The sequence below is a fragment of the Rana temporaria genome, chromosome 4 (genome assembly GCF_905171775.1).
Source record: "Rana temporaria chromosome 4, aRanTem1.1, whole genome shotgun sequence".
NCBI classification, from domain to species: domain Eukaryota; kingdom Metazoa; phylum Chordata; class Amphibia; order Anura; family Ranidae; genus Rana; species Rana temporaria.
The window spans coordinates 263,679,457-263,693,515 of NC_053492.1; the positions used below are offsets into that span (position 1 = coordinate 263,679,457).

At 42.4% G+C, this 14,059-nt stretch overlaps 1 protein-coding gene across 3 annotated transcripts in view; it reads left to right on the top strand.

Annotated features, from left to right (window-relative positions):
- The window catches only part of CEP57L1 (centrosomal protein 57 like 1), a 71,973-nt gene that overhangs the window by 28,063 nt on the left and 29,851 nt on the right, over nucleotides 1–14,059 (top strand). Inside the window, exons 5-8 of one of the 3 annotated variants that reach the window (XM_040350210.1) lie at nucleotides 628–726; nucleotides 8,105–8,182; nucleotides 12,226–12,318; nucleotides 12,757–12,840. In XM_040350210.1, the coding sequence (XP_040206144.1) occupies nucleotides 628–726; nucleotides 8,105–8,182; nucleotides 12,226–12,318; nucleotides 12,757–12,840 (354 nt within the window). The remainder of the gene's footprint in view (nucleotides 1–627; nucleotides 727–8,104; nucleotides 8,183–12,225; nucleotides 12,319–12,756; nucleotides 12,841–14,059) is intronic. The other 2 variants (XM_040350211.1, XM_040350212.1) reach the window with 2 other exon arrangements.

Genomic DNA, 14,059 nt, shown 5'->3' on the forward strand with positions numbered 1-14,059 from the left:
GCTAGCCATTGACAGGTTGGTTTATTCATTTATTTTTCATTCAGACAGCTAAATGAAAAAAACAAATCAACAGATTCATCCATTCATACAAACAAGATGGGTGGCCAAATTTTCGATCAGTCTTTGGTCGGCTTAAGTCCAGTTAATTTATATTTCTTCATGAAAGACTCATGGTTACATGGATATCAATAGCAAAGTTTACACTATTGCAGTGCATTCCAGTACAGTCAACCGAAGTAGAACATGCTGCATTTCTGCAAAGAACTGCACTGTAATGTGGCCAAATGCATAAAAAAAACGGAGGAAAGAAATGCAATGGAACACAAATTAATCACTGAAAGGCATCAAAAACGCATTAAAAATGTGCATGCAGAAACGCATTTGGACTTTGTTCCTGTGGTGTGAACTGGCCTTACAACACCATTTTCCTCCATCTACACAATGGATGGCTGATAGACCTACCTGTAGGAAAAACATAAAGAAACTGCATTTACCATCACTTTAAGCTATAGTTTGCAAGGCTCCACAAGTCTAATTGAAACTGTCATAAATGTATCCTACACTTAGGCCAGCGAGTGCCCTATGTAGCTAGTTTCTGTCTAAAGCCCTTTTCTCTATTGCCTCTAGACCTTTCTTCAACAAGGAAATATACAGGATAAATTGGAAAAGCTTGAGTTTTTGGAGAAGGAGTGTCACCAACTTACAGCCACTCAGCAGGCTGCAGAGGTAATGAACATGTTTGATTAATAGCAGTTTATCAGAATGGGGGACAATTTACATGAAGGTGGTGAAGACGCATTTTTCCTATATATGTACAGTGCCTTGCAAAAGTATTCACCCCCATGGCCTATTTTCGTGTTTTGTTGCCTCACAACCTGGAATTAACATGGATTGTTTGAGGATTTGCATTATTTAATTTACAGAATATCCCCTCAACTTTGAAGATGTTTTTTTGGATAAGTCTCTATGAGCTTGCCAAATCTTACCACTGGGATTTTTGCCCATTCCTCCTTGCAAAACTGTTCTAGCTCTTTCAAGTTGGATGGTTTGCGGTTGTGAACTGCAATCTTTAAGTCAGACCACATATTTTCTATTGTATTGAGGTCTGGGCTTTGACTAGGCCATTCCAACACATTTACATGTTTTCCCTTAAACCACGCAAGTGTTGCTTTAGCAGTGTGTTTGGGGTCATTGTCCTGCTGGAAGGTGAACCCCCATCCCAGCCTCAGATCACACACAGAGTGGTACAGGTTTTGCTCAAGAATATCCCTGTATTTGGCACTATCCATCTTTCCCTCAACTCTGACCAGTTTCCTAGTCCCGACTGCTGAAAAACATCCCCACAGCTTGATGCTGCCACCACCATGTGGTGTTCTTTGGGTGATGTGATGTGTTGGGTTTGCGCCAGACATAGCGTTTTCTTTGACCAAAAAGTTAAATTTTAGGCTCGTCAGACCAGAGTACCTTTCTCCATATATTTTGGGAGTCTCCCATGTGCTTTTTCGCAAACTCAAAACATGCAATTTTTGTTTTTTGCTGAAAGTAGTGGCTTTCTTCTGGCCACTCTGCCATAAAGCCTAACTTTACGGAGCGTACGGCTTATTGTCGTCCTATGTACAGATACTCCAGTCTCTGCTATGGAACTTTGCAGCTCCTCCAGGGTTACCTTAGGTCTCCGATTAATGCCCTTCTTGCCCGGTCCATGAGTTTTGGTGTGCAGCTGTCTCTTGGCAGGTTTGCTGTTGTGCCACGTTCTTTCCATTTGGTTATGATGGATTTGATGGTGCTCCTAGGGATCATCAAAGATTTGGATATTTTTTTTTTATAACCTAACCCTGACTTGTACTTCTCAACAACATTGCCCCTTACTTATTTGGAGAGTTCCTTGGTCTTCATGGCAGTGTTTGGTTAGTGGTGCCTCTTGCTTAGGTGTTGCAGCCTCTGGGCCTTTCAAAAGGGTGTGTATATGTAATGACAGATCATGTGACACTTAGTGAAATGACCTGTGTGCAATCTAATTATGTGACTTCTGAAGGTAATTGGTTGCACCAGAGCTTTTTAGTGGCTTCATAACACAGGGGATGAATACATAGGCACATGCAAGTTATCAGGTCTTTTTATTTCTGAGAAATAGTTTTATGTATATATTTTTCAAATTTTACTTCTCCAACTCAGACTATTGTGTTCTGATCCATCACATATAATTCAGATTAAAAAAACATTTGAACTAAAAGCTGTAATGTAACAAAATGGGTAAAAAGCCAAGGGGGCTGAATACTTTTGCAAGGCACTGTACATTTTATTTTCAGTAACACACAGAGAACAGTTTGGGGTCGATGTATAAAAAAAAATACTTTGAAAATGTCTCATTTATACGAAAGCCACAAATTCCCACAATGTTTGTCAGATGTGTGAAATATCAGTTTCCATTGCCCTTCCCTAATAATCAAGACATGTTGATGAGGACAAGTGCCTCTTGCCCATAACTCTGGCCCAGTGGTTGTGGGGGTCTGCAGGCAGTAAGCCTATTGGAATCTGGAGGCCCTCTTTAACAATAAATGACTGTAGGTGCTAGCTCCCTAACAACCACAAGTCCTGAGCAGAAAGTGTTCAGATTTAGCAGCAGTAGTAGTATGTGTTCCTGCTGCAGCTGGAGGTTTGGCAGTATATATCTTTTATAATGCAGCTGGCTTCTTTAACACTGGAGTCTGTAGCCTTGCTGACGCAAACCTCTAGGTTGCTCACTGTCCATCAAACGTCACCGTTTAATGTATATAAAATACTCACTGGCCACGTTATTAGGTACACTTTGCTAGTAACGGGTTGGACCCACTTTTGCCTTCAGAATTGCCTTAATTTTTTCGTGGCATAAATTCGACAAGGTGTTGGAAACATTCTTCAGAGATTTTGGTCCATATTGACATGATGGCATCACACAGTTGCTGCAGATTTGTCGGCTTCACATCCATGATGCAAATCTCCTGTTCCATCAAATCCCAAAGGGGCTCCATTGGATGGAGATCTGGTGACTGTGGAGGCCATTGGGGTACAGTGATCTCATTATCCTGTTCAAGAAACCAGTGGTGAGATGATTTGAGCTTTGTGACATGGTGTATTATCCTGCTGGAAGGAGCCATCAGAAGATGGGTACACTGTAGTCATAAAGGGATGGACATGGTCAGTAACAATACTCAGGTATGCCATGGCCTTGAAATGATTCTCAATTGGTACTAAGGGGCCCAAAGTGTGCCAAGAAAATATCCCCCACACCATTATACCACCAACCTGAACCATTGATACAGAGCAGGATGCATCCATGCTTTTATGTTTACACCAAATTCTGACCCTACCATCTAAATTTCGCAGCTAAAATCGAGACCAAAAGTTTTTTCAATCTTCTATTATTATACTCCAATTTTGGTGAGCCTGTGGGAATTGAAGCCGCAATTTCCTGTTCTTAGCTGACAGGAGTGCCACCCTCTGTGGTCTTCTGCTGCTGTAGCCCATCTGCTTCAAGGTTCGATGTGTTGTGAGTTCAGAGATGGTATTCTGCATATCTTGGTTGCAACGAGTGGTTATATACGTTACTGTTGCCTTCTTATCATCTCAAACCAGTCTGTCCATTCTCCTTTGACATCAACAAGGCATTTTCCTCCACACAACTGCCACTCACTGGATATCTTCTCTTTTTTGGACCATTCTCTGTAAACCCTAGAGATGGTTGTGTGTAAAAATCCCAGTAGATCAGCAGTTTTTGAAATGCTCAGACTAGCCTGTCTGACACCAACAACCATGCCATGTTCAAAGTCACTTAAATCCCCTTTCTTCCCCATTCTGATGCTCTGTTTGAGCTTCAGCAAGTAGCCTAAATGCATTGAGCTGCTGCCATGTGATTGGCTGATTACCAATTTGTGTTACCAAGCAATTGAAAAGGTATACCTATCAAAGTGGCCACTTAGTGTATAATAAAGCAGACCCCACATTTTATGTGTGTGTGTGTGTGTATATGTGTATGTGTGTGTGTATATATATATATATATATATATATATATATATATATATATATATATATATATATATATATATATATATATATATATATATATATATATATATATATATATATATATATATAAAGATTGGGGTGATCAGACTCCAGCGGTAGATGCATTTTTTAGTGAGTACACCAGTCCAGAACTGAGTTTTTAGGGGCCTGGTAGCCCACTTTTATTTAAAAGCACAAAAAGTTCACAAATACATCCGTAGCCCTCGCAGGGGGTTCCACCATTACTGTATCTTGCATACTCAACACTTTAGCCTCCTGGCTTTCATTCTTGCCATCCGTCTGTTTCAGGTCTGTAGCCCTGGCCTAAGTTCTGTTCCTCAGAACAAATAGAGGGCCGGATTCAGATACATTGGTGTATCTATCCGCGGGGCGTAACGTATCTCAGATACGTTACACCGCCGTAAATTAGAGCCCAAGTTCCGTATTCGGAAAGAACTTGCGCCCTATGTTACGGCGGCATAACGTATGTGGTCCGGCGTAAGCCCGCCTAATTCAAATGTGGATGATGTGGGCATGTTTTATTCAAATTTAGTGTGACCCCACGTATTTGACTTTTTTATGAACGGCGCATGCGCCGTTCGTGAAAGAATCCCAGTGCGCATGCTCGAAATTACGCCGCAACTCGTCAATGCTTTAGACCTGAACGGAACTTACGTACAGCCCTATTCGCGAACGACTTACGGGAACGACGTAACATAATTCAAAATTCGACGCGGGAACGACGTCCATACTTAACATAGGATACGCCTCATATAGCAGAGGTAACTTTACGCCGGAAAAAGCCCAACGTAAACGACGTAAAAAAAATGCGCCGGACGTACGTTTCTGAATCGGCGTAACTACCTAATTTGCATATTCCTTGCGGAAATATACGGAAGTGCCACCTAGCGGCCAGCGTAAATATGCAGCCTAAGATACGACGGTGTAAGACACTTACGACGGTCGGATCTTAGGGAAATCTATGTGTAACTGATTCTATGAATCGGTCGCATAGATACGACCCCGCAACTCGGAGTTACGACGGCGTATCTGGAGATACGCCGTCGTAACTCCGTTGTGAATCTGGCCCAGAGTTTCCTAGAGATAAGCTTACTCCTGGCCAGCGCCTTGCTGCCTAATCACTTGCCTACAGTGCACATACACCCCCTTCCTGCCGAGACGAAATTTTAGCTTCCAGCACTGCGTCGCTATAACCAACAATTGTGCGGTCGTGCGACGTGGCTCCAAAACAAAATTTACGTCCTTTTTTTCCCACAAATAGAGTTTTCTTTTGGTGGTATTTGATCGCCTGTGCGTTTTTTTTATTTTTTTAGGCTATAAACAAAAAAAGAGCGTCAATTTAGAAAAAAAATCACAATATTTTTTACTTTTTGCTATAATAAATATCCCATTTTTTTTTTTTTTTATTTTTTTTTTTTCTCAGTTTAGGCCAGTACGTATTCTTCTACATATTTTTGATTAAAAAAAAATCGCAATAAGCGTATAGTTTGGTTTGCGCAAATGTTATATTGCCTACAAAATTGGGGACAAAATGATTTTTTTTTTTTTACTAAGAATGGAAGCGATCTGCGTTTTTTTTTTTTTTTTTTTTTTTTTTTTCGGGACTGCTACATTATAGCGGACACATCGGACACTTTGACACATTTTTGGGACCATTCACATTTATACAGTGAACAGTGCTATAACTATGCATTGATTACTGTATAAATGTGACTGGCAGGGAAGGGGTTAACCACTAGGGGGCGGGGAAGGGGTAAATGTGTAGCCTAGCGAGTGTTCTAAATGTAGGGGGAGGGGGGTGACTGGGGGAGGTGACCGATCTGTGTCCCTATGTACAAGGGACACCGCATCGGTCTCCTCTCCCTGACAGGACGTGGAGCTCTGTGTTTACACACAGAGCTCCACTTCCCTTCTCAGTTGCTGGGCAATCGTGGGTGCCCGGCGGCCATCGTGGCCGCCGGGCACGCGCATTGTGTTCCCAGTGACGCGACAGGTGCGCACGCCCCTATCGGCTTTAAATTACAGGACGTCATATGACGTCCTGTCAGAACAATAGAGCATTCCGCCCGCCGTCATTTGACGGCGGGTGGGTGTTAAGTGGTTAATCACCAATGACATCTGCCTCCTGCAGACATGCATACTCTAGCTGCACCCATGCAGCGTCTCTGACTCCTCTCAGAGAGATGGGAGTCCACCTGACTCCCAGAAACAGACTTCCTGTATGTGGGGTGGGGCTCTGAGCCATGTCAGATCAGAACTAAATGGCTGAACACACAGCTGTGCAATTAGTGCGTCTTTCTCTCCAAAATATGGCGTAAACCAGCAATCTTTAAGGTCGCACAGAGTCTCACCACCATAATAAATAAATATATATATATATATATATATATGTGTGTGTGTGTGTGTGTGTGTGTGTGTGTATGTATATATGTATATATATATATATGAAGAAGAATTGTATATACGTGTATGTATGTGTGTATATGTATGTATATATATATATATAATATATATATATATATATATATATTATTATAATAATATATTAAAACATTTTATTTTATGGAATATTCTGTTAACCACTTCCCTACCGGCCCATAGTAAAATGACGTCCACAAAGAACTTCTGCCGTTCAGAGTGGACGTCATGTGACGTCCTGGGCTTTCCGGGTGGTTATCTGAATGATGCCTGCAGCTAGAGGCATCATTCAGATATCCTTCTAAACTGCCGGCGATTCTGCACAACGTAAGAATGATCATAGCGGCGGTTCCGCCGCTAGATCGTTCTTACAGGCGGCGGGAGGGGACATCCCCCCCCCTCCCGCCGCCATCCGGTGCTTCTCCGGGCTCTCCCGTGCCATCGGGGGCCCGGAGAACGAATCGTCCGGCGCTCGCAGGAAGCATAGAGATGACTGGTGACCAGATGGTCACCAGTCATCTCTATGACCGTCGGAGGACCCGGGCGCGATGTGATGACGTCACGCCCGGGTCCCCGTAAGTAAACAAAGCCGCGATTGCGGCTGCTAAGCAACCACAAGCATGAGATCGGTGAATTTTTTTTCACCGATTTCATGCTTTCCAGCCTGGAGGAGAGATGTGGGGTCTTATTGACACATTCCTATTACAAGGGATGTTTACATTCCTTGTAATAGGAATAAAAGTGATAAAAAAAAATAAAAAAATAAAAAAAAAAGTGTAAAAAAAGAAATAAATATATAAAAAAAAAAAAGAAATAAAAATAAATTTTTTTAACGCCCCTGTCCCCGGTAGCTTGCGCGCAGAAGCGAACGCACACGCAAGTCCCGCCGACATATGTAAACGCCGTTTAAACCACATATGTGAGGTATCGCCGCGTGCGTTAGAGTGCCAGCAACAATTCTAGCACTAGATCTCCTCTGTAAATCTAAACTGGTAACCTGTAAAAAATTTCAAATCGTTGCCTATGGAGATTTTTAAGTACCGAAGTTTGGCGCCATTCCATGAGTGTGCGCAATTTTAAAGCGTGACATGTTAGGTATCTATTTACTCGGTGTAACATCATATTTCATATTTTACAAAAAAATTGGGCTAACTTTACTGTTTTTAAATTTTTTTAATTCATGAAACAATTTTTTTCCCAAAAATAGGCGTTTGAAAAATTATTGCGCAAATACCGTGCAAGATAAAAGGTTTCAATGACCGTCGTTTTATTCCCTAGGGTGTCTGCTAAAAAAACATATATAATGTTTGGGGGTTCTGCGTAATTTTCTAGCAAAAAAATGATGATTTGTACATGTAGGAGAGAAGTGCCAGAATAGGCCTGGTATGGAAGTGTGTATAACTGCCCGGTATGGAAGAGGTTAAAATTTTATAATCTCTACAAAAAGAAATGAGATGTCACCTCCTTTTTTAGCAATAGCAAAGAACACAGTTTAAAACCCACACAACCGTGGGACTTTTTATGTTAAATGATCTGTTTGAGAGCACAAAATGTGAAAACACAGGCTCATAGTGTATTATTACAGATATTCTTTATTTTTTTATTTTTTATTGGCTTTAGAACAAGATTCGTCAGTTAGAGGAGAAATTGTATGCAGAGGAACAGCAGCGTAAATTAATGGAGAATAAAGCGTTCCAGGTAACTTAATGTTGTGCCTATTGTTCATCTGTTCTGTTAAACCAATGTTTAAACACGACCTACATTCAGAAGTAGGTTAAGAACACTGCAAAGCCATTCTTTGGGGGTGTGACGACAGTCAGCTATTCAGCTTGTGTATCCAATAATTATATAGGGGTTTGATAAGGCACTCTGACTTCTCATGTTCTAGGGCTCGCCATACACACTTTTTTTGTTCAGCCTGCAGCCTGAAAGATTAAAATCCAAGAATCCTCAAGCCATGAAAATACTGCTGCAGCTATTGTATTCTGATAGCTGGGAAGGTTCCTGACAGGGCCACACAGGAATCAAAGCTAATCGGTGTATGGCAAGCTTAAAGTGGATGTAAATTTGAGCTGGGAACACACATATACCGTATTTTCCGGCGTATAAGACGACTTTCTGGATGCAAAAAAATGCATCCAAAGTCGGGGGTCGTCTTATACGCCGGGTACAGTCTCAGTACTCACTTTTTTTCCCAGCGCTGACAGTCTCCCATGCTGCGATCGCGATCGTGAAGGATTTCAAAGCCGCGCCTTCACTGCAGAGTGTTCTGTGATAGGATGAACAAAAATCTTCCCAGCAGCGCCTCTGTTCTTTGTTCCTTCTATCACAGATGCCTTCTCATCCTCGGACGAGATGAGAAGGCATCTGTGATAGGCGGGAAACATAACAGAGGCGCTGCTGGGAAGATTTTTGTTCATCCTATCACAGAACACTCTGCAGTGAAGGCGCGGCTTTGAAATCCTTCACGATCGCGATCGCAGCATGGGACACTGTCAGCGCTGGGGAAAAAAAGTGAGTGTTATTGCACTGGGGGGGGGGGGGGGGGCAACAAGTTAAGGCACAGTGGGGGCAAGTGATGGCAATGTGGGGGCATGTAATGGCACAGTGGCACAGTCTGGGCATGTAATGTAATGGCACAGTGAGTAATGTAATGGCACAGTCTGGGCATGTAATGTAATGGCACAGTGAGTAATGTAATGGCACAGTCTGGGCATGTAATGTAATGGCACAGTGAGTAATGTAATGGCACAGTGAGGAATGTAATGGCACAGTGAGGAATGTAATGGCACAGTGAGATTTGAAAAAGCCTGTTTCTGTCAGCGGTTCTGGCTCCCCCTCAGCTTCCAGAAAGACAGTAAGAAGGGGGTAGTCTTATACAGTGAGTATATCCCAAAATCTAAATTTTTCCTGGAAAATTAGGGGGTCGTCTTATACGCCGGGTCGTCTTATACGCCGGAAAATACGGTATATCTGCAGTATTTTGTTATCTCTCTTCAACAAGTCCCATAGCTCTCTTCTGACCCCTTCCTCTGTTATCAGCCTGATAACTCCTGACAAATTCTCTGACACATCAAATAAAAGCATGCCTGACATTTATGTAGGGGGGAGGTTGCTATAAATAGATTAGCAGGGAGCTGTCCCTGTTAAAAAAAAAACACCTTTGAGAGTCTCTGCCTATGTGGAGAGGGGGGTGTGCCTTTCCTCCAATCAGCAATTTTACATTTCTTGGCTGTATGCCCACACATCACACAGAGAAAATGCTGAACTTTCTAAATGGTATATAAATGAAGACGGCAGATATACATGTAAAACTTATGTAGGGAGATTTAGTTCATCTCTGTGCATCATCTGAGGCTGTTCTGGGTGTATGGAGGGTTTACATCCTATTTATTTACTAAAGCTAGGGAATGCAAAATCAGGATTACTTCTGCATAGAAACCATCAGCTTCCAGGTGCTATTGCCAAACCTTTAGACCCCTTTCACACTGAGGAGTTTGTCAGGCATTTTAGCGCTAAAAATAGCGCCTGAATACCGCCTGAAAAACTCCTGCCCTGCAGTCTCTGTGTGAAAGCCTGAGGGCTTTCACACTGGAGCGGTGCACTAGCAGGACCGCTCCATTAGTCCTGCTAGCAGCATGAAAGCAATGGGAAGCCGCGGTAATACCGCCGGCAATGCGCCTCTGCAGAGGAGCATTGCCGGCAGTATTAACTCTCTTTCGACACTAGCAGGGGTTAAAACCGCACCGCTAGCGGCCGAATACAACCACGATTTCACGGCAATATCGTTGGCGCACCTCCCGCCCCAGTGTGAAAGGGGCCTAACTGAACAAGCTGAGGTTAGATGCTGATTGGCTACCATGCACAGCTGCCCCAGATTATGAGTGCTCCACCTTTAGTAAATCTACCCCTTAGATTCCCATAGTTTTTCTAGAAGTGTTTCTCAACCTTTTACCTTGGAGGAACCCTTTGCAAAAAGTTTGAGATCTCAGGGAAACCTTGAAGTAATGTTCCGATCTACAGCTCACAGAACATTGGTGTGATCACCATACTGTTGATATAACAATAATTTTTTAAAAATATTAAATAATGGAATCTATATTAAAAGTACCTATTTATTGTAAAATTTGTGCTTGCTTTTTCTGCATGGATGCTCAATTCTGAGTCAAACTTGAGATAAGCAGTGTACAGGGAGGGGGCAGCAGGGCAAAGCACAAAAGGTCAGGAGGGCACACTACATGGGGGGGGGGGGGCAGCAGGGTTAATTATGGGGCACACAGCAGGGCACATTACATCGGATTGCCTTACATGGGATCAGGACACATGGGATCAAAGCACCTTACCTGGCATCATGGCACTCGGGATCAGGGCATCTTACATGGGATCAAGGTAGGGTTTCACCGATGCCACTTTTTTCAAGTACTCGCAGATACCGATTACTTTTTTTAATGATATGTGACAGTGGCACTAATATGCAGCACTGATGACGCGTGGACTGTCAGTAGTTTTTTTTTTTTTTTTTTTACAATGCTTTTTGGGTGGTGTTCGGTGTCTGTGTGTGTGTTGTTGTTTTTTTTTTTTTTTTTTTACTCAGCCCTGTTGGGGGTCTTTGATGAGATCTTAACAGACCTCTGACATCTCCCTTTTTGAGACAAGGAAAGGGACTGAGGACACAGATTCCCCAGTCGCTTTCTCTGCAGGCTTAGCTGCACTGGGCAGAGGCTCCTCTCCATTCATAAGCACAGGTTACCATGCTCAGTTATGAGTGATCACTCACTCTGTTCATTTGGAAAAGAAAGGGGCCGGTAAATGACAGATTGATCAGCTCCTTACTCCTCTCTCTATCCTGACAGATTCAGAACAAAGGGGGCGGGGAAACGCGGTGGGGGACCGGAGGAGCCTGGAGGAGGATATGGGGATAAAAGCACAAATCTGCCTGTATAGATTTCAATAAAGCAGCTGAAAGCTGCAGGAGGGAGAGGAGGAGAAGCGTCTGTCAGCTGTTTTATTAAAAATACTGTACAGGGAGGTCGGTGCTTGTAACTCCCCCCACTGCCACACCGATCACTCCTGTATGCCCAGGTATCAGATCGAGCATTTGCTCGAGTACAAGTACTCGGGCAAATGCTCTGTATTGGCACCGATAATTGTATCGGTATCAGTGCAACTCTAGATCAAGGCACATGAGATTAGGACACCTTGCATTGAGATCAGGGCACATGGGATCAGTGTACCGTACATGAGATCAGGGTATTGTACATGGGTTCATGGTACCGTACAAGTGATCATGGCACATAGAATCAGGGTACCGTACATGGGATCATGGGTACACTCCTGATGAGCCTTGAGAGGCATTGTCGGGCATTAGTGGCTAGACAGGTAAGGAAATCTTGTTAAACTGCTATTTATTCCCTTTAAGGAAGACTTGTTGGCAGATTGTCTCGCCCGCCTCTCTCTTGGCCCATTTTGAAAACTTCTGACAGAAAAAGATGCTCAGGGCTGTCAGATTGTGCCTGCATATCCAACTAACCTGTACTGTATGTAGCCAACTTTAGAAACCATTAGAAATGCTTTTCCAGTTAGATTGCAATCAAGGTTCATTCTGAAAAGCCAATAAAAGGCCAGTTTATTTTCAAAACCGTAATCATGCCGTTTTTGTCCACGTGGCCATGTGAACCGTATTACAGAACTGTTCTGTAAATGCTGGCCATTTTTTTTTATTTTGCTTTATTATCTTATAGCTTGAAAGTGGGCTCGAAGTAAACAGAATATTCCTGTCTGCGGCTGCTCAGAATACTTCCCAGCGGAAGGTGAAGAAAAAGAAGCAATTACAGGTAATTACAATGCAGAAAAGATGAAGAAGTAATGCTGATTACATCACCTGAGTGTTTAAAAGAAAAGAATAAACCTATTATTACTTTTATATACAAAATGCCATTTAAGTGGGGTTTTTCTTTTCTTTTTTTATGTTGGAAGTGATTTGCATAGGTGTAAATGAACTAATTGCTATGTTTTACATTGTTCTATTTCTTAACCAAAGATAATCAAGCCTCTACAAATACTGATATCACTTTTTTAAATACTGCCATTTCTGTAGTAGAAAAAGACAGCCTTCAAAACATGCTAGGCTGCATTATATACCATAGAATGGCGACAAATGGGAAGCATTTTGCCTGCTTGTCACAAATATTTATTTATTTTTGTTCGCATTGCCCTAGTGCTAGTTCGTAATTGTCAGTGGATAATTATTGCATGTTTGTAACATTTTTAAGCAGAAGAAACCTGCAGTAAGTAAATCTGCTTCTGATCTGAGGATGTCTTTGAAGGCAGGTGATCTCCCCTTTGTAGCTGGTAAGGTGGGTATTTATGTAATTTTTTTTATCTCTATTGGTAAGTTTCCATTGTAGAAGTAACGCATATTGTTTTTGAGTCAGCAGTTTTGCAGAAGCAAAAACCAATGTCATCATATTGTGAAGGTAATAAAATCACACACAGCAAGCCATGTATTGAGCATTAAAGTGTATGTAAACCCTAAATAAATATTGAAAGGGTAACTTCACTTTTGTGGGGGAAAAAATTAGCGCATAAAAAAAAAAAAAAAAAAAAAAAAAAAAATAGAAATCCTGCAACAGTTTGTGAAGATCCCACATTCACCCAGTGGGGAATATTTTTTTTTTCTCAACAAAAGTGGAGTTACTCTTGAAGTATGTTTGGTATCATGTCTTCACCACTTCAATACCGGGCACTCCCCCCCCCCCCCCCCCCCTTTCCTACCCAAGCCAATTTTCAGCGCTGTCGCTGTTTAAATGATAATTGCGCAGTGCAAAATTTTGTTCCCGCAAATAGAGCTTTCTTTTGGTGGTATTTGAATCATTTTGAAAAAAAAAATAGGATTTTTTGTACTCACCGTAAAATCCTTTTCTCTGAAGTCCATGGACGGACACAGCTCCTTAAATCTTGACAAGTGGAGTATGTTCCCTGTTTACAGGAGAGGACTAGGCAGAAACATGTTAAATAGTTAAATACATGTTACATTAACAGAGTTGAACAGCTCCGCCCAGGGGGCGGTCCCTCCAGACATAACCCTCCTCACTGCAGCTTGCAGCCTCCGTTCGTAACAAGCAGTACAAACCTAAAAAGGAGGGGTGGGGGCTGTGTCCGTCAATGGACTTCAGAGAAAAGGATTTTACGGTGAGTACAAAAAATCCTATTTTCTCTTATCGTCCATGGACGGACACAGCTCCTTTAAATCTTGACAAGTGGGACGTCCCCAAGCAGTGTCAAAAAACGAGGGGTGGGAAATATATCAGTAAAACCAATTTTAACTTCACCCCAAAACAACCAGAGCTCCTCAACGGAGGAGGTGCAACTTTAAACAGCCGCCGACAAAAACTAGCGGCTGAAAAAAACATCATAAGATGCACTCACAGCAACCATGTATATTCTGGAAAAAGCGTGAACGGACGAGCAAATCGCCGCCTCGCACACCTGTGAGACCAACGCATGATGTCGGGGGGGAAAAAAAACCCAGGAAGCACCAATTGCCCTGGTCGAAAGTGCCGTGACCGGAAAGGG